The sequence below is a fragment of the Bombus fervidus genome, chromosome 15, assembly GCF_041682495.2.
Source record: "Bombus fervidus isolate BK054 chromosome 15, iyBomFerv1, whole genome shotgun sequence".
In the NCBI taxonomy this organism is placed as follows: domain Eukaryota; kingdom Metazoa; phylum Arthropoda; class Insecta; order Hymenoptera; family Apidae; genus Bombus; species Bombus fervidus.
Window position 1 is genome coordinate 5,383,274 of NC_091531.1, and position 20,853 is coordinate 5,404,126.

Consider the following 20,853-nt stretch of genomic DNA (forward strand, 5'->3'; position numbering starts at 1 on the left):
AAAAGATATTAAAATTGTGGTCTTGTTTTTTTATCACTAACGTAAATAAAATAGTCGCTTTTTAAATAAATAATCCCCTTTTTTATTGTATAAAAAATTACAAAAAATGGTATTTAAAATTATTTGGAATTTGTTAGATGTTTAAAAAGTCTTGGTTAAATAGACAGTGGATGGACGGTGGAATATGGAAGAGACTGTAGTCGGCCGGAAAATATCTTTATATATTTGGAATCTTCCTTAATTTACATTTTGCCTTATATACATATACACGTTATGCCGCAGTTACGTCTAATACAGTTCCCCCATTTTTAAGTGATCTTACAAGGCTTTTTTCATATGACAAGAAGATGCATGTACATAGGTAGCCATTCAGATGCAGCTTTTTCGAAAATTTGCATTCGCTATAATCCCTTAATTGCTTCTTCTTTTCTCTTCTTCCGCTACAGCTGAGATAACATTAGTCGGAATGTAACACGGAGAGTCATGTCTTACCAATAATAATAATATAGTCAATATCTTACAATTAATAATAATTAATAATAATTAATAATATTCTCGGGTCTCTCTTTCTGCTAGGAACTACCTTAACTCGTGGACATAACAAGTACATAACAGTCAGATCGGAATAATTAACTAAATAAGTTTTGTTGCGACGCATCGTTCTCGAATGTACTCCATGCATTGTTCAGTTCCATGAAAATTAACTTTGCAATGTTCTCGTTAGCCGTTCCTGCTTGCTATAAAGAACAGTATGAAAAAGGATTAGAAACGATATCGTTGTTCATATTTATATTAAAATTTTATTCGATAGTTTCAGATTTTGAATAATACCTTATCCGGATGCACAGCCAAACAAGCTTTCCTATAAGCTTTCTTCACATCCGCAGCAGAAACTAACTGATGCATCTCGCACCGTTGCCATCTGTCAGCTTCTGGCCAGAGAACCGTATGCATCGAACAAAGAAGGGCTCTTAAATTACCCTTCTTTCCTTCTGTCCATTCGGCAATCTTCAATCTATCTGGATCCATATTCTTAGCAGCTTCTACTTTTCTCATTTGATTTATTGTCTTTGGGCTGTCTTTCTCTGCTTTTCTCGAACTAAAGAAATTATAGCCTTGACTGCCCAATAGATCCTCGAAGGCATCACCACTCGATTTGCTTGTTTTATTGCCTGTTGCACCGCTATCAGCAGCAGCAGCAGCAGCAGCGGCGGTATTGGTCTCGTTAGTTGCATTCCTGTGCGTATTGGGGCTAGAGTGTATCGGTGTGCTAGCTGGAGCGGGGCTAGCGGATTGTGGAGTATTAGAGTTTCTCGGCGTGCCATTCCAACTAGACGTTAATCCAGCTCCTAGGGAGCTAGCAAGACTCGCGAAGGGATCCTTGTTTTGAGCTGCAAAGTTGGGGACGCTCGAATTTCTTGGAAAGTTTTCCTCGGATAGAGGCTTCGAGTTATTCGGTTTAGAACCTTGCATACTTCCTAAAAGATTCGCAGTGTTTCCACCGAGTGGATCAAATAAATCGTTCAGGTTTTGCTTAGTAGTAGGCTGTCTATGATTGAAGAACAAATTGTTCAAATTATTATTAGCATTGTCATTCCTAGTAGTAGGCTGATCGTGTCCAAAGAGTAGATCGTTTTGGACAGGATCGGTAATAGTGGGCACGGTGTTTTTAGTTTCTTGTTGAATAAAATCACCGAAGCCTCCTAAGAGATCACTTTCTTTTTGACTAGTTAAATTTGACGAGTTAGAAAAAATATCTAATCCCGGGTTTACTGTAGCTTGTACAGTATTATTCAAGGTACTGGTGTCTGGCATTCCTAGGTTCAATAAATCTGCTTCTTGTAACTTTATTTCTTCTTTTATTTGCTCTTCTATGTCCTCTACTGGTTGTTGAGGTATTTCTTGTTGTACATTAACGTTGCTTTGTGCTTCGACTGGTTGCGGAGTCGTTACTTCTCTCTGAACCTAACATTTTTACATCAAAATATCATAAAATCTCTAAACTTTAATTATTTTTAATAGACTTTCTATAACTTACCTCTTCTGGTTTAGAGATTCTAAAGCTCTCTAAAGTTTCTTCCATTTCCAAAGTAGATCCGAATAATGGATCTGGTTCCAATTTCGAGGATATTTCCGCTTCCCAAGGAGCTGGAACTCTTGCCATCTTTGGATTCTCCTCAGCCATCATAATATTCAAAATAACACTGAAATTCCCGCCTATTTCAGGCGTATCATCGAGATCCTTCTTCTTAAACGTTAAAGCAGATTCACTAAGCGGTATGTAACCAGTATGAAAATGAACAGAGGCAATTTTAATTCCTATCATACGACCCAGCTGCTGCCTGGCATGGAATATAACTAAGGTAACATCTCCTCTAACGGTAGCATTGCCAAGTGCCAATTGAACCTTTCCCTTCATCATTCCAAACAGCTTTATATCCTCGTATTCTGGTCGCTTAGTGGAAAATACTAAAGCTCCGTTGCTATAAATATCGACATAAGGTCTACAACCATCTTTTGCCCTAGTAAATAGTGGAACAGGCTTAATTACTAAGGAACAAAGGGCTAGAGGTTTTGTATGAGGCTGTACACCGGTACTCAGCAAGCTCATATAGTTAATACAACGTAATTCCGAAGGTTGCAGCTGGGGAGGCTGTCGCCTTGTTATGAACATCGCTATGGCTTCTTCAGGTGTAGAGAATGCTCTAGCGTATATTAGTAAAGTACACGCGATCGTGGCGCTGGCTCTATATCCATCCTAAAAGAAGGAAGCAACATTAAAAAATATTATGGCTTCTAATTAGTCTAAGAGGCTCCAAAGTATACTCACACTGCAATACAACACTACGATGTGATTAAAATCGGCGTTCAGGTATCGATAAATATCCTGACATATCTGATAGAGAGCTGACAACAGCGGGGCATTAGAATCTGAGGAAGCATAGGCGAAAGAACAGTCGATATGTCTACCAGGAAGTCTAGACACGTTTGGTCGACCCCGAGATAAATTATACAATTGTATACGAGCTGGCGGAGGATGTCGAGCTTGTAAAAATGCTCTTACATCCTCCACATGGTTAGCTCTATAGGCAGACTCTATTCCATCTGCTGGATAGGGCATGATTAATATACGCGACGTTAAGTAACTGGCATCTAATTCAGTTCTGGCCATGCTCTGTTGCATAGAGTACATCACTTTGCTCGAAGTATCCTTCAAGTTTCGCAAAATGCTGCCAGCACCGCCTTTCAATGAGCTAAATAGGCCTGTCGGTTGAGCTACGGGGATCTTGGCGACTGCAGTTTGAGTCGCTGGAGTAGATTTTGGAGGTGGTACGTTTACTGGAGGAGATGGTCTCGGTGGCGGAGTGGGTGTGCTAGGTGGTTGAGTAGGTCTGGGAGGCGGTGGAGTCTTCACTGAAACTTCCACTTTCGGGGGTTCTCTAGGATCAAAGTTGTTTGACTCGGCTATCGCTGCTAACCGCTCCAAAATCATTGATGTAGTCAGCCTTCGTATCGGAGACACATCGAGACATCCTTTTACTATGTCGTGTAAACAGGCTAAACGAGGATTAGGCGGAAGTGAAGTGTACTTGCCATTAACTATTGCGAGCTTGTTACCTACGAATGAAATGAAATTAAATAAGGATTGACTCTGCTATTAACATGATATGAATTGAATACCTTCAGGAAATGGATGCCTTAGTGTTATTAGAGAGTATATTATACATCCAAGCGCCCAGCAATCAACTGGAGGACCAATGGGCTCATTGTTCCATGTATCCATCATCTCTGGAGCTCGATACATGGGTGTAGTATATTTCGCCATCTGATCCTCCAAGGTGGCGCGTTTTTGTGCATTCCAAGATGGATTTGGCAAGATTTGCTGATTGGAAGTGCTACCAAAATCGCAGAGCTTGATCAGACCATCGCTCCCGATTAGAAAATTCTCTAATTTTATGTCCCTGTGTACTAGTGGTTCAGGCTGTTGACTGTGCATATGGTGCACAGCCCTTGTAGCCTGGTAGGCTATTTTACAGATCTGAGCGAGAGTCAGAGAATTCGTCGATAAACTTCTGAGCGTATCTGCGACTGTACCTCCAGGACATAATTCCGTTACTAATAAATACTCGTATCCTTGACGATCCTCGCGTTCGAAACGTTGAGCATAGAGATACTGGATTATATTTGGGTGGCCAGATAGTCTTTTCAAAATCTCTATCTCCTGCATAATACTTCTGTTGGCATCTTCATCAACTGCTATAAGCCTCTGGAAGAATAAGTGCAGATCAATATAATCTTCTGTAGCTACTTTAGAATAATGTAAATGGATGAGTGATTTACCTTAAGTGCATACTCTTTTCCTGTATTTATGTCTTCAACTGCAAATACCAAGGCCCAACCACCTGTTGATAGAAGTATTTTAATATTCACCAGAATAAATAATTTAGAAAGAAATATAGTCTGAAGTATTAGAGAAGTGTGTGATAAAGTTTACACATCAAACTTTTATTTCAGTAATAATGTTTCTTAAATATCGATATTTCTGAATGAATCAGCAATCCTTTACCATGGAAAAGCAATTGTATATAATTCCTTGTCTCAATTTTAATTCATTTATGTTTTCATTACAACAAACTATATTAAATTTAGATAATGAATTATATATTCAAGTAAAGTATATAGCAACACCTGCTAATAATATATAGGTATTTGAATGCATATATATTAGTTAATTGGCTGTTTTTAAAAACATTCTAGATATAACAAACTGGTTCACTAGTATTGTATAGCTGAATGTCAAAACACATTTGACACATGTCAAGAGGAGAATAATATACATTGTTGGCACAGTGTCAGCTATTGTTTTATATAGTTTAAATTGCATCGAAAAACAAGTATTTTTATTCGATTATTAAAAACGGTTATAATATGGAAATATTTTAATTAGAATGTGGAATTGTGTGACAGTGGAGTGCTAGAAGGGTTGACAGACTCACCCTCGGCGAGTAGTCTGGTCACACGTAATTTCACATTGTTGATTTCCAGTATTTGTCCGACGTATTCATTGGTATTCGTGGCTCCGTTCAAATATCCCAGAGCGGATCTTAAATAATCTGACATATTTCCTTTAAAATATCCCGTCGAACCCCCAGAAAGCGTTTCTGTACGTTACAATGCAGACAGCCGATGCTGTCCGGCCATACTGTCTTTCTGACGTCACCGACAGTGCCGTATCAGTGGTATTTTTGTATTCTAAAAATGATAACAATCTCTGTTTCTTTCACACAAATTAATTATTTCGTTAATTAACAAGTTAACGTAATTACTCTATGATAATATCAATTTAGAAAGTGTAGGGTAAATTGGAGCTATATTTATAATTAGTGACGATCCGACAGTACCGTATCAATGACATTTCTGTGTACTAGATGTATAGAGATATAAAGACAGAGTACGCAAGTCATATGTTACCGTGTAAGTGGATTCGATATGAAAGTAGAAAGAGAACGCTGCATGGAGGCGTCGCTCGTTGATTAGTGTTATACTTAATTATTTACTATATGAATGTGCGTACGTTATTAGATGAGGACACAAGAGGTCTCTGTGCAGCGTTCTCTTTTCATTCTTATATCGCTTTCCTTTATCGCACGCTCACATCTTTATATCCTTATGATTAGAAAGCTGATAACAATTTATATGATAATCTATAATTAATTGACAATCTATATGTACAATTAGTAATCACAAATACGTATGATACGTACAAATAGGATATAAAATATTAAAAATTTAAAAATATTAAAATGGTCCAAGCTAATTTTTATTTTACAGTTAAATTTTTTACATTTGTGGATTTCGTGAAAATAAATAATATCTTCTTCTACCAGTTGAATATTAGGAATTGGCAAGTCATAATAAGTTATTACTATAATAATAATAATTATAAGAAAAAATATTATTTTGTATTACAGGTAATCTCCAGAGAGAAAGTTAAAGAAAATTTTCTACTACTTGGTTTTTGAAAAGAGTGCAATTTATTAGTTTGCACGAAACACGCGCATGCGTGTAGAAAATTCGTAAAATCACGACCTGATACGATGATTAATTGCTTTTTCTTCGATTCTATGAATTTTTTCGCTCTGTACTACTAGTTCAATTCATTATCGATAATAGAGTAAATAACAGCGTGCGAGTTTTTGAGATAAGCAGACCCAGTGGTCGTGCTTTGGAACTTGTAATACATACTTGTGAGTCTTGTTATTGTTATCGTCTTGATAACGTATTTTTATTGAATGGTTCAATCATTTTCAGAAGTTTGAGAATGGCGAAATTTGTAAAATTTACAAAATTAAGGTCTTCTACGGATAGCACCTTTTGGGCAAAATTTGTGGAATTGAAGATTGACAAATTCAAACTTGATGAGAAAAGTGTCAATCTATGGGGAAATTACAGTCTCCAATCGTTAAACGAAGACAACACCAATCCATTGGTGTTGGATTTCACATCGTTCAATGAGTAAGTTCATGTCTGTGACATAATTTTTTATTTCAACCATTATATTTCAAATATCTGTCAGAGTTAATTCTATATAGGTAATTTTTAGAGACTTGGAGACATTAAATAATAATTCATCGGTTCTCTGCTTTGGACATATGATTAATACAAATACTTTTGAAGCATTTCGTCAAATTAATCCTGAACAATTCATCAATTCCATGGGAAAGGATATTATAAATAATATTCAAGATGGAACAATATTGCAAAACCCATGGAAATTGTCATTGTTTTTAGTCTTGGCTTATTCAGATTTAAAAAAATATAAATTTTATTATTGGGTTGCACATCCAACTCCATTGAAATTGCCTGAAATGTATTATCAAGAATCTCCACAATCAATTAATGAAGAATTCACAGCGAGACAAGTAGAAGATTTGTGTCAACATTTCTTACAATTAGATAGCAGGACAAAAAGTTATTTTACAGTTTCAATATCAAAAGAAGGTAAACTGAATATTATTGACTTGGCAACAGGAGTAGAAACAATTAATGCAAGGGAAAAGCAATCACAAGTATATTAAAAGATTTATTTTATATAAAAATACTATACAATTCTTTTTATATATGTATATTTACCTATTTTTCTAGGAATATAGTGAAATATATTTTGCATTTTATGACCCATGTACGACTTCCAATCCAGGTTGGCCTTTACGTAATCTTTTATGTCTTTTATGTTGGCATTGTCCTACATATTATTTTTCAAAAAACATTAAATTCATATCCATACGAGGGAGTAAAGCACAGAAAAGTATTGTTTTTAAACTTAAGACCAAAGAATATGAAAATTATAAATACATAAGAGATGCTTTGTTTATGAGTCATCTGGTGGGTTGGGAAAGCAACTCAAACGATAAATTGGGTCCCACCATAGTTAATTTATCCGATACAATGGATCCAACCAAGTAATTATTTAAAAAAAAAATTAAATACTAACGATAAGTACGTATATCAAATATTTCAGTGGCATTTTTATCTTCTATCAGATTGTCAGACAGAGCTATCAATCTGAACTTGAAGCTAATGAAATGGCGTCTTGCTCCTGACCTAGATTTAGAAAAGATCTGTAATCTTAAGTGTCTTTTATTAGGCGCTGGAACCTTAGGTTGTTCCGTAGCAAGAGTTCTCCTAGGTTGGGGAGTTAATAACATAACTTTCGTCGATAGCTCCAACGTATCTCATAGCAACACAGTGCGACAAAGTTTGTACAGTCATCAGGATGCTGTGAAGCATAAGTATAAAGCATATGCAGCTAAGGACGCTCTATTGAACATCCGACCGAGCATAGTGAGTACATAAAAATTTTTAATTTCATCGATGCTTTGTTAAATTAATTTTACTAATAACATAGAATGCAGAAGGTGTAGTTTTACACATTCCAATGCCCGGGCATGTTGTTGGTAAAAGTATGCTGGATTCTACGAAGCAGTCCCTGGAAAAATTGGAAGAACTTGTCGAGAAGAGCGACGTTGTCTTTCTTCTATTGGATTCTCGAGAGGCCAGGTGGCTACCTACGGTTCTCTGCGCTGCTAAGAACAAGATTGCTATCAATGCAGCCTTGGGTTTTGATTCTTATACAGTACAGAGGCACGGTACTCGAAATTTCACTAGTCCGGTTTCACCAGACTTGGATGCTAGGAATCCCCGCGGTATGGACCTCGGTTGCTATTTTTGTAACGATGTAACACAGCCTGGAAATGTAAGTCTATCATAAAATTGTTACTATTCTTATTCCTTTTATAAAAGTTACTTTATTCTATAGTCACAAACTGACAGAACATTGGATCAGCAATGCACAGTTAGCAGGCCGGGTTTATCACAGATTGCTGCAGGATTAGCAGTCGAGTTATTGGTAGCTTTGTTGCAGCACTCTCATGGGTAAAAATAAAAATAATACAAACTTTAATACAAATAAAAGTTCAATATATTACAATTGGCTATAATTAATGGTTTATTGTTTGTATCTAACAGAATTGAGGCAGAAGCGTTAGTGGGTAACAGCAGAGATAATATTAGCCCAAGCGATACAGAATTGGTAGGCTTGTTGGGATGTATACCACATACGATACGAGGTTCCCTGTGGAATTACGATACTCAGTTAACGATTACTCATAGATTTACATCCTGCACAGCTTGCTCTGTGCCTATTATCACGGAATATAAAAATCGGGGTTTATCTTTTGTTTTGGACGCATGTAATATACCGAATTATTTAGAAAAATTATCAGGACTGGAGCAAATACTTAAAAGGCCTGATTTAGACGAGGTACATATATTCTAAAAATTTTATGTCGAATCATTCAATTTTGTCAATTTTTTATTAAATTTTTAATTACAGCTTTGTTACGCGTTGGATAGCATAAGCGATGACGATGAGGATGATGGAAATGATGTGATACCTTAAATATGCGAAGTTTTCTCTTTAACAAAGTTCTAGTTCTTGTAATACAATATTTAAGGAATTCAATTTTACCACATAAAAAGCATTGGAAGAATTTATAATCTAATATTCATATCTGTTAATTGCAATCGCTTTATTTTAATTTTTTTATCGTTATGTTGACATTTGACATTAATGTATGTCAAGATCTCATTACAAGATATGTCTTATTACGCACATGACTTGTGTATACAGATTTTATGCAAATATTAGAAGAGTATACAAGAGGTTACGCCTCTGAATTTGTTTTTAACGCTAAATGTGTTGAATAAAACATTTGAATTGGCTGAAAATTAAAAGAAAGACAGGTATTTTATTCTATGTCCCCTATATATATTTAAAAAAATCATCTATAGTACTGTTGTTCCTTAATAATCCTTGGTTTACAGGCTAATTGAAACTTAAGTTCAACTTTAAAAGAAATCTAAGAAGAATTTGCCCTTCAAAAATTTTGTTTACTAAGAAAAAGTTATATGAAATTGTAGGCATAATTGTTGGAGGGAAAAGAGGGAGTTTGAACTGTATTTATACGGTCGGCGTGGCGCGCGTTTATGCTATTGGCAATCTTCCCGCTAGAGAGCGCCTCGACGGACGAATACCAGACATTCCAGCGTAATGTTTAAGTAGTGGGGAATCGAGGCTGGCTCTCGTGTGTCAAAGAGCCTGTGTTCCTTGTGTGTTCGACCGCATACCATTAGATTTTCCATCGTTTTCAATGAAAATACGTACTGTGCGTTGGCTCGACGTGCCAGCGGACGTCGTGCCGGATGTTTGATCCTCTGTTCGTCAGCCTGTCAATGCAGAAACATCGGTGAGTGAATCATGGAAATGGGGGGAAGAACCACCTTAAGTTCGATTTACCTTGAGGAATGCGTGGCTCGTTCCTTTTTTTTTCTTCACGCTACGTCGCATTCCTCTATCGATTCTTGCCTCAAGACGGGCGGAGAGGCGAGGGGTACGTTTCATTATGCTCAGTCGGTAAAAAAATTATAAAAATCGTTACCGATTTACCGTCTACTTTCTATTAATCCTGCTTTTTGTTCTTCTAGTCCAGTTTTCGGCACAATTACAATTTTTTCTAACTTCTCAAGTTTGAAAAACATACAGTAGCATAGTAGTGCGGCATTGTGATATGCATGCTTTCTCATTTTTATTTTACATTAAAGATTTTCTTAGAATGTATAAAATTGGTAAGAAAATTACTAAAATCATTACCGGTCATCTACTTTCTATTAACTTTGGTCTTTGTCCTTTTTGGCCCAATTTCTTTCTTTTTTTAATTTCTCATGCTTGAAGAGGATACAGAGGTATATTATTGTTGTATTGATATGCATGATCATTTGTTTGAATCCTGTGCAACAACTTTTCTTAGAATATTAAGTCTTGTTAAAACGAGAATGGGATTGAGACATAAAAATTCATGAACTGCAGTAATGATACAAAGTGATTTTCAGAAATTATTCTTTTATCAGGCTTTCTCCGAAAAATGTTTGTTACAGATTTGAACTTTTTTAATTATGCCCGCGCGTTTGCGTGTATGTTGTTGTTACATGAGACTGGAATTCGCGTGCCCGGCGTTTCGTTGATTCATCGCTTTCGATGAATTTCATTTAGCGAGGGACGAATATTTACTTCTCTGACTTGTAATCTTCGATTGAATGTTTATCAGCTTTTAAATTTATCAGTAACTTCACATTCCAACGAAAGATTAGTATTTAAAAAAAGATATTATTGACAAGATACGTTTCAAGAAGAATCCAGGAAAAGCTTGCAAGAATATCGGAGTGGGAGTAGAAGTATTTGATCCAAATTACCAGATTATTGGCTTCCTTTTATTCCAATTGGACTTTAATACTCATCCTTCTAAGTATACTTATTACACGAGAAAAACAAAATTTCACTTTTGTTATTACTATTGAGTACGAAAAGTATACATTCTTATCTTTTTTCCACGGAAACAGAAAGGAGTCGATGAGAGACACAATAATAAGTTGAAAGTACTATTTAAAAGGCATTGTTTATGTTGTTAGAAATGAAATTGCAACGCCGGTTGCGTGGAAGTTTGAAAAGAGAGCAGGAGGCGCGATACGAGAGTAAGAAGAGGAACACTGTGACTAGTAATAGCTTTGAGTATGCCTACATAATTCGGAGTTATCACTGTACAAACATACACACAAGTATCACCGATCAAGTAACTCTTAATATCTTCTTAGCGTTTATTTCCTGAAATAAAGCTTTGTATGTAAAAAATACAAGATCTTAAAGGATTTTCTTTCTTTCAGCGATGATATAATTTTCGATGTCACGACATTTCACACATGGCACATATATTACCTTGCATAAGTATCTGGACACTTGTTACAATTCAATCAAAACATTGATATTTTTATTATATTTCCAACATTATAATAGAAGAATGTCTCTCTATTATTAATTCTTTACTTCTTGCCTTAATTGCGATCAAACGTTCTGCTAAATTGAAACCGAAACAAGTAATATACCGGCATTGATCAACTTCTATATTTAACTCTAATAAATAGCTAATACCTCATGAAGTCCATAGAAACTTTTAGAATATGGTTGGAAACATATATTCTGAACATTCTAAGATATCAATATTGAACAGATATATTTCATCAAGCTTCGATTATTGCTTTTTTATCTACACTATGTAGTACCAACTATTAATGTTACCAATGTCTACTAATTGTACGTAGTTCCCTGAGATAAAAGATCAGAAAATTAGATCGAAGAGCTTTATTTGGACTATTTTATATATTTGCAATAATTGCAAATCTCCAAATGCTTAACCACTGTAATGTATGTTATTGAATACATCTCAAATCAAATATATATATATATATATATATATATATGTCTATATATGTATATAAAAATGGTAAGAACTTTTGTTCTAATCTAATAATTGGAGAGTAATCGAAGCCATTACTAGTCGGTATGTTAACGGTGGGTGGAGTGGGATCTGGGATCGAGTGGATACGCGTGGGGACTCGCGAAGCGGCGTCGGGTGGGCTGCACGCGAAGAGGCGGAGGACGCGGGCGGCAGACCTCTGGTGAGGGGTCCGCATTCCACAGACAATGTCACGTTTTTTAATCCCCGTTTTACTTTATTTGTACTGGCTTCGGCCGCGAGGAAGGCCCCCAAACAGTTAACTTCGACTTCTGTCCCCAGAGAGCAGAGATCCTCGTGACGGTGCCGTGTTCGTCAGCGTTCTATCGCGGGAATTTCAACCCGTGTGTCGAACACCTGCTGCATCTCTATCTCGAGAAACACTTCCTATCTGAAGTTCAATCACGCGGACAAGTGAAGTTCTTTTAGAAATAAAAACTAGAAAGGGTGAATTTGGTGGATCAAGGATACCTTTGTTCAAGTTCTCGAAGAAGAAGTACAAGAGAAGAGATGTCCGCCGTCGAGAGCGCCTTGGACGTCCTCTCCAGGGCGGCTACCATGGTGCAAGGTCAGTTTGCCTCGTGACTTAAGCTTTCAATGAATTGCTGGTGATTGTTCGTGATTGTTGATTGATCAAGCTTATAGTGGATGGGAAACTGATCTGGATATTCCATAGCAAATTGTTATTTAGCTCGATATAGATCACTGGTACAACAATCAGTTGTCACCGTCACCAGTTGTTATTTCAAAGTATGATTGCATTATGATTGACGGCTATTCTAATTGTACTGTCTCAAGGTACAGGATATTACAGAAAGTGTAATAATCGGAAGCTTGACAGAAAGCTTGATTAAAATATAATATTTTAACGAGTGTCAAATTGTTTTCATAGTAAAGCGTAAACTTATTACGCTACGTTACAAAATGAAAACTGGAAGTAAAACTAAAATTATGGGCAATGGAATGTGTTGGCTACGACCGTGGAATTTAGATTACGTGATGTTGTTGATTATGCTTTCTGCAGTACTCTGTACATGTAAAATTCGCGTTAATTTTACATACTAGTACGTACAAAAGGTTTCCAACTTTTGCGCAATATAATCTTACGGTAATAGAAGAAAGTGAAGAAAACATAATTAACCCATCAACCCAATTTCCATGAAACCTAAAACCAGATCATTTTCAGATATCCATGTTATGCACCAAAGTTTTTACCCAGAAGCATTCATACTTCCTCCAGGAAATTTCCGAGTCCACGAAGGCGATTAAAAGGTCTTGTTTCCATGACTAACCGCGGCGAGATAAATCACGGTCCGTCGAACGAATTGATGGAATTTGTTCGGTAGGGTTGTTGAGGATCTATGTAAGAAGAGAGGAGGCCAGTACGAGCCCGCATTCCTGCGAAATGCCAATTTCGCGTCGAATTAGATAACATTGTGCGGCGTTTATTTTAGATTCGTCGCGTTCGCGACTCCTCCGACGGACTCCTTGGCAAGAGCCTCGAACGAGTCTCCTGTGACGTTTCATTTCAAACAGTTAAACAAACGAAACACAAACATTAACAAACATCAAACAAACATGAAAACAATTTCATTCTACTTTCGGAACACGTTTCGATTAATCTTCTTGTCGAAAGGAGTCAGTCTGATTATTCTGTATTCTTAAAGCCGCTTCTCACAGTATCATGAAACGTTTGCTAGCTAAAGTGTGTCATTTTCGCAATAGTCTAGTGTGTAATCGACCGTAAACAATAGTCTTCTCGCATTGGAATAGTTGAATCATTCTATTATGTTACGTGGTTCATTCTGGTATTTTAATGAACGAAGGCACGATGGATTTTATTATATCACTTTTGAATCATGTTCAGATTTTAGTTGTTTCGAGTCCTGAAGCTATGGAGGGAATATAGGTGTGGAACTAGGTTTCTTATCGAAAACTGATTCATTGGTATTTGATAAAACATAAATCATCGTGTATCCTCCTCGTTTCTCTTCCATTTAAGAAACCCGGTAATATTTTCTTCAAAATGCAAGATGAGTTTTGAAGAGAAAATAATATCTAATTTCTTAGTTGTAAATCTAGAAATTAATTTCTTACTTTTACAATATTAAAAAGAATTGTTCGTATTAAATTTTATAAGGTCCCTGAATTCATATTATTTAGGAATATCTACCTTTCGTGGCTTATTTTTAAATGGACGGTGTAAATCAAGAAGAATTGATTTAAATGACACAGTGAAGAATGTGTATGGTCAGAAAAAGGTGTAGCTGCAAAGTGTGACGCATTAGAGAAAAGGTTCCACTTTCGAGGGCAATCGGGAGCATGACGACGCGTTCGCTGCGATGATTTTCATAAATCATCGAGTTGCTCCTCTCTTCTCTCTCTCTCTCTCTCTCTCTCTCTCTTTCTCTCTCTATCGAAACGGACAGCGAAGCATAACGAGCCCCGGTTCTCGAGAGTGTGACTGGTTCCTCCTGTGTGTGGTTTGTTGTGATGGAATGCCGTGCCTCGAACCTGTTCCGAATACCAGACGTAGTTGCATCTGCCTGCGGATGATGGCGCATTCTGTGACTTTCTCGATGACCAAAAATACGTTTGCCCGGTCGGTTCTGCTACTTATCGGCATGGTCAATGATTTCACTACGATACCAGAGGGTAAATTCGAGCAACTTGATTTCTCGATGATCTTACCTTCGTAGATTTAGATAGATTTCACTATCATACTTGTCAATTTTTAAATGAACTGTGGATCCGAATCTTTTTATTTTTGTAGAGAATGTAGATAATAGAGAATAGAGATGTAATGTAGAGAATAGAGAATCTGATAGTTTCTGGGTTTTTGAGAATTCTACAAAGAGAGATAATTTTTTTTTTTTAAATAAGTATTATTTCAATTTTATTTCTTTACTAGAAAATGGAGAGCACCGTTTCGATCAATATTTAGATATTAATTTTCACTACCTGTAGTTAGCAGGTTTCTTTTTAATTCAGCACATTCCATAAAATGTGAATTATGCTCGGTCTAGCAAGAATATCAAATAGATATACATATATTTCAATTAAATTCAGATTTTCGAATCACGAGGAAGAAATATAGCAAGCGTGTTCGAAATGTATTGAAGTATTCGACGAATTCACGCCCACGAAACCGCGATTCGCTGGTGTACGGACGTCTGATAACCATACGCGATTACCTGGTTGCGTTGCTATTAAAATGCCTAGCATTCCTCCTCAATGCCTCACGATTCCTCGAGGATAACTTGCCACCTTGATCTTGCTTAGGTATCACACGACTAACAATAATACAGAGTTCCATAGCTTGACCAAATCGATAGGCTTCAAGGTTGTTGACCTATTCTCACTAATTTTTTTATTTATTTTCTAGACTCTGATTCGAACGCTTAAAATATATTTGAAAGTAATTAGATTCGCGTCGTCTTTCCATCTTCGAATATTAATTCTTGTAGCATAGGTAGATACAATTACAACAGAATATATTATATTGTAATAATATTCAAGGTTGCCATTATTGAAATTGCAGACTTTTTTATGGTAACAATGTTGATGTTCACAGAGCGTGTAATTATTATTTTAAAAATGTGTTAAAAGTATAGATACGTATGTTTTATTGTCCAAAAGTGAATTAAAGAAGGACATCGAAGGTACTTTCGAGACAACTGACAGTATTCGAATTCGAGTACTTTACAGAACTAATGGAAGGAATCCGAGGATCCTTATCAGGCGAATATTTTTCGCCAACGTGACGGCGTTAGACGTAGTGTGCACGTGTACTGGACGCACATGTGCATCGATCGCTTACCTGCTACGGAAAAAAAGGGGAAAGAGGAAGAAGAAAGAGGAAAGAAGCGAGTTAGTTGGCCAGAGGTGCCTGTATCCCTTAACACTCACACTGTTGCAGCCAAATAGCGATGGCTTTCAATCACACACCTTCGAATTAATCCTAAAACAAGCATTGGATAATACTCGAATCAGGAAATGTTAAACCGTCCATTCTTCTATATGGTAAAATATCTGAATTAATTTCCACGCTATATTTAATATAAAAATTAATTGCTTCTTTAATTGGGTTCTTAAAGACTCCTCTTCGAAGTTTCTGAAGATAATCTTACCTTAGGACTAATATTAGAACAACGCTAATATCGGGATTCTACAAGCTCTAGAAAGTTTCAAAGGATACTAATCTATATATATATTTATATCTATATCTATGTATATATATATGTTACATCAGAAGAAATTTGTTCAAGAATGATTGATAAAACGGAGCCATCGCTAGATCCAAGCGTGCAGACCGTGTGCATGTGTAAAAGGCAAGCTTCACCAGCTATGGAGGGGGCAGACGACGGGACGAGGCGGATGAATGAATGAATCTTAAGACAGTCGTGTTAAGAGGGGCATTCACGAATCCACGTATCTCTGACTCTGTCTATCTTTCCAGAAAACTCGCATCCAATGTCCCCAGTCGTTCCATATCCTTTAACGTGCTAGTTTTAACAATCTGGTGATCCTTCAGCCTGGGTCATACTCGTAAGAGCCAATGGTCCTGATTTCTGGCCGACGACCAGTCGAATTCGTCGATAGATCGCGTCACGCCGCTTTCTTCGAGTTCTCCTCGAGGCTACCAGGACATCATGGAAGCCACTTTCTTCGGTGAGAAGAAGATCCTCCCATGGAAAGGATATTCCACGTATTGTATTCTCTGAAACCGATTTCGTAAAAAAAAAAAAAAAAAGAAAAGAAAAGAAAAGACAGAGAGAAGATTGTAAAAAGTGGCTTGAAATCCGTGCAATTTTTACAACTTGATGGGAACCAGTCGGTGGTTCACGATATTCCGCGCTTCTTCAAGCTCCATGGACCGTCTATGAGAGAATAAGAGAGGAGAAATCATTGATTTATGATTAATCTTGTTGGTATTCATGGTGGTTACAAGTTGGGTTCATGACACCTGAAGATTTTTCGAAGCATGGAGATCTCGCCGAGGAGAAGGTGTTTCTGGCAGCCGTGGCTCACTACGGAGAACTTTCAAACGGTATACAAACCCGGAGGTACGTGAGGAAACGTTCTGGATCGTTTATGGGATGTCCTTTCCCTGAACCTTTTCATTTAGGTTCGCTAAATAATTTTTATACGTATGTGAATACACGCTGTTAAGAGGATCTGAGGCTTCAGAGAAGTGGTACTCTCTCATGGTACTCAACGTCAAGTGTAAAAAGAGAAGTGAAAGAACAGTGTAATTAGATGAATTCGAAAGTGATCTATCTCTGATAAATTGTATTTTATATGCATCTGTAATGAATTCAACTTTTTATTTGAAATTAACTAGCTTCCATTAATATTTCAGAGCTCTGGCCTCTGGTCTCTTCTGTAAATTAAACTTGTAAACTGGTCTCTTCTGTTCAATTCGACGAAAGTATGGCAGAAGCCAGCAGCCAGATAGTTAATTGAACGGAACGATCTCGGCTTCGATCCACGCGTTCGGTCCATTCATCTTTTCCCTGGCCGCTGGCTCATCCTTTGCCTTTAAACCAGTTTGACCGTCTTCCTGACGATCCTCTCACGGCTATTAGGCACTTCCTGCCCCATCCTGGGAACCAGTCTCGTTTCTCTGCTCACCCTTCGCGCTCTTCTCTTCCACCTCTCTCTTTTATTCTCCTCGCACTCCTCCGTGTGTTTCTCGATCGTTCGAGGGGTTGCTAGATCGATTTCCGATTTTAGATATCACAGGAAACGGAAATAGGTGATCCATGATGTTTTATAAATAAATTAAGTGCGATGCCGGAGGCTCAAAGACAGATTTACGCGGTCTCTTCATTTTTTAATGATCGTAAGATCGTTTCGAGAATTATAAGAATGACTTAGTGTAGGAATTGCAGGGTGTATCAAGGATGGCTTGAAACCCGGACCATTCGCTGCTTCTCCGAGCTATCAATCGTGATTTATAGTTGTACATGCAAGAAAAAGTCGAGGATAGATGTTTGGTTGCATAGGTACATGCAGTTTAGGAATCAGTATAGTTTAGACATTATGTCTATAAATCTTATCTATAGGAAGAGGAAATGAAGATTATTTAAAATATTAAACAACCTCGTTATTGCATTTATTTACAGAGACTCCCCTAAAATATAAAGAAACTCCTCCAACATCCTGACAATTACCGTTGTTTCTAATCTGCAAGAGTCCCTCTATACTTTTATGTCCATTTAAAAACCTCCCTTTTGGAGTAAAAGTAAATCCCCTTTTAAAGAACCTTGAACAACCAACCAGAATAGTTACAACATAAAAAAACAACTATTTCACAAAGTAGCAAGCTTAAAAATTTATAAACCTATAAAAAGTTTCATTTAGAAAAATAGAATTCTCAATCTGAATAATTATATTGTACAGAAGAGAGGCCGAAGACGACGAATCTCCACCGGAAGCCGAGTAGCGCGTGGCGCAAGGAGCGTAGGAGGGATCCTATCCAAAGCGAAGCTCTGGACATGTCAGCAGCCAGGGTCCATCATCATCATCATCACAGCAGGCCCAGTGTGATTGTCCCTACCACACCGCAACCTGGTAAGCTTCTGCTTGCGAGTTCCTGGTGTTCTACGCGAATTCGTTAGGCGAGTGGCTGGCTGCCGTTGTTCTTGGCCTCGCGGGGGGCAACCAAGAACAGGCTATTGTCTGACGCATGGGGTGACTGCGTGCTTTGACAATGTGGCGTGATGCACGTCGCGCAGATGCTTGGCTTGAATAGAGGAATAGACGGTTCACGTTAGCTACAAGCTGGAATTCCTCTGAGAAGAACTCTGAAAGAGAAAAACCAGCTAAAGTTTTGAATTTTTTAAAATAAAATTGAGTTAGCATGGATTGAGAATTAGTTTGGCTAGATTTGAGAGTAAAGATGGGGTCAGAATTCCAAACTGAACATTTTAATTTCATTTTGTTATTTGTCATTAATAAGCTTAGTAGAATTGCTTTTAATAGCCTTCAGTATTAATTATTTGTGATATTAAAAGTTTCTTCGCTACGTCAAACATTTTTGGGGTATGTCCTATGTCATATTTTATGTTAGATGAAATAGTAAATATGTACTGTTTACCAGGAACAACTATCGAGGATACGGCAGTGACGCCCACCCCATCACTGACACCGTCGGCGGCGGCAGGAGGCCAAAGAACCGGGGTCAGAACTGTGGGTGGTGTGAGTGACCCTGCAATAGACGAGCATTTCAAACGATCTTTAGGGCTAGAAGAGTACGCTGCAGTTTTTAACGCCACCACTACTGACAAGGAAGCAGGCCTCAGTGGTACGTTATTAAAAAAAAGGAGTTTCTTTCGCAACGAATTCATTGTCTTATTTTATAAAAGGCAGGAAGGGTTAAACAAGGAATTTATAAAAATTTAAAAAAACTTTTTTAGTGGATGATCACTTTGCAAAGGCTCTTGGGGAGACCTGGACAAGGCTGCAGGCAACCAGCAGAAGCAAGGACTCGACCTAACTGCCGGACAGTTAATCAAAAGTCTTCACCATCATCGTTGCGTTGTTGCTGTTGCTTCTGTTTTCTTCATTGTGACATCCAGTGTGGTTTCATCACCTGTTTGATTAATCCATAAATTAACGTGAAATCGCTGTTAATATCCGTAGAAGAAACAGTGGGAGCAACCAATGAACTCTGTATTAATATTATTATAATATTATTATTATTACTATTATTATTGTTTGGTTCGCGTGGGAAGCAGAACGAAAGAGTACCTAAGTGTCCTTGAAATGTCATAGATGCTCTTGGGTGCAATCGACGGCGTACCGCGATTTTTCTAACTTCTTGGGACAATTGTACTCGAGATACTGTATATATAGACGCGTATTCTTTTAATCATGCCATCATCGCGGCCTCAGAGGCCTCAAGTTATTTATTATACGATGTTCCATACTGCCTCGCTAAATACTACATCCGTTCATTCCTTTTAACTTCTTTTTGCTGCAGTAAGAATTTGAAGAGAAGAAGGGAGATTTTTAAGAAAATTAACGAAGATTAACCTTCTACAGTTCTAATTACACTCTATGTGTAATTGTGCCGAATTTTTGATACTTTAATCTGTCGTTTTAAATATACGTTTTTCGTAATGTCCACCAATAGTATAAATGGCACGAAGAGGAATTATATTTTCCTCTAAAATTAAAAAGACGATATTGAAAAAGAATAAAACGTCGAACTCGGCTCGATGTAAGACCGTATGGAGTTAAAACTACTGCAGCTGTTGGAAGAGAAAGTATAATGAACGGTGCGACTTGTACGTAATTAATTATTCGCCTAAACGTATTACGTGTATATATATATATTTAATATATATGTATGTATGTTACATATATTTCGCAATACATATATATATATATATAAGTAATGCGTATGTTGTAATTATAGAAAACCGAGAGTCTTTATAAAGAACGTAGAGGATAAGCACGAAACCGTATAAATTGAACCGGTTGTTGCACAAACTTGTAACACGTGTTCACCTCGTGTAACTATATATATAATTATATATATATACACACATTGTATCAAAGAGAAGAGAAAAAAGAAAACGAAAGAGGATACATAAGAAGTCGACTGATGACATTTTTAATACCAATCTTGCTGCCGAAAACACGTAACCTTCCTTCTCCGGTAGATCCCTAGTGGTCGATGGTGAAGATTGCTAAGAAGAGTAGTACTGATTTCAAATGGTGCTAGGAGGTTTATCATAAACCCCAGCACGCACAGAAGTCAGTACCTCTGTCTTCTTATTGTCTTCAGATCCTCTTCTCTGCCGATTTTCAGTGCTTTCATTTAAAAGTCGATTGCTACAGCCCATTCTTCTTATTGCAGCTCCAGAGAGTTTTCTTTGGTATAAAATTGAGCTGAATATTAAGATTCAAATTGAAATATGGAAAATACTATCTG

General features: G+C 37.1%; 3 protein-coding genes across 6 annotated transcripts; 2 read left to right on the plus strand and 1 right to left on the minus strand.

Annotated features, from left to right (window-relative positions):
- Positions 1-200: 200 nt before the first annotated feature.
- Positions 201-5,250, minus strand: Aux (cyclin-G-associated kinase). Its single transcript, XM_072018750.1, has 7 exons — positions 4,998-5,250; positions 4,342-4,403; positions 3,682-4,267; positions 2,831-3,618; positions 2,039-2,758; positions 832-1,965; positions 201-737 (listed from the first exon to the last, which is right to left on the minus strand). Exons 1-7 carry the CDS (start codon positions 5,119-5,121, stop codon positions 630-632), a joined length of 3,522 nt encoding a protein of 1,173 aa, XP_071874851.1. The 5' UTR covers positions 5,122-5,250; the 3' UTR covers positions 201-629.
- Positions 5,251-5,988: 738 nt separating this feature from the next.
- Atg7 (Autophagy-related 7) lies at positions 5,989-9,301 on the plus strand. Of its 3 annotated transcripts, none has more exons than XM_072018758.1 (9): positions 5,989-6,248; positions 6,316-6,516; positions 6,605-7,070; positions 7,147-7,463; positions 7,545-7,845; positions 7,910-8,257; positions 8,321-8,436; positions 8,530-8,824; positions 8,897-9,301. In XM_072018758.1, the coding sequence occupies exons 2-9, from the start codon at positions 6,323-6,325 to the stop codon at positions 8,960-8,962; spliced, it is 2,103 nt and encodes a 700-aa protein (XP_071874859.1). In that variant the 5' UTR covers positions 5,989-6,248; positions 6,316-6,322; the 3' UTR covers positions 8,963-9,301. The 3 variants fall into 3 exon arrangements, with proteins under 3 accessions (XP_071874859.1, XP_071874858.1, XP_071874860.1); XM_072018757.1 differs by having other exon boundaries at positions 5,990-6,248; positions 6,313-6,516; XM_072018759.1 differs by lacking the exon at positions 5,989-6,248 and having other exon boundaries at positions 6,380-6,516; positions 6,594-7,070.
- A 144-nt stretch (positions 9,302-9,445) lies between these two features.
- On the plus strand, positions 9,446-20,515 carry LOC139995361 (uncharacterized). 2 transcript variants are annotated; one of them, XM_072018778.1, is made up of 6 exons: positions 9,446-9,809; positions 12,192-12,477; positions 16,444-16,975; positions 18,315-18,485; positions 19,015-19,218; positions 19,331-20,515. In XM_072018778.1, the coding sequence occupies exons 3-6, from the start codon at positions 16,894-16,896 to the stop codon at positions 19,408-19,410; spliced, it is 537 nt and encodes a 178-aa protein (XP_071874879.1). In that variant the 5' UTR covers positions 9,446-9,809; positions 12,192-12,477; positions 16,444-16,893; the 3' UTR covers positions 19,411-20,515. The 2 variants fall into 2 exon arrangements, with proteins under 2 accessions (XP_071874879.1, XP_071874880.1); XM_072018779.1 differs by lacking the exon at positions 16,444-16,975.
- The last annotated feature ends 338 nt before the right edge of the window (positions 20,516-20,853 follow it).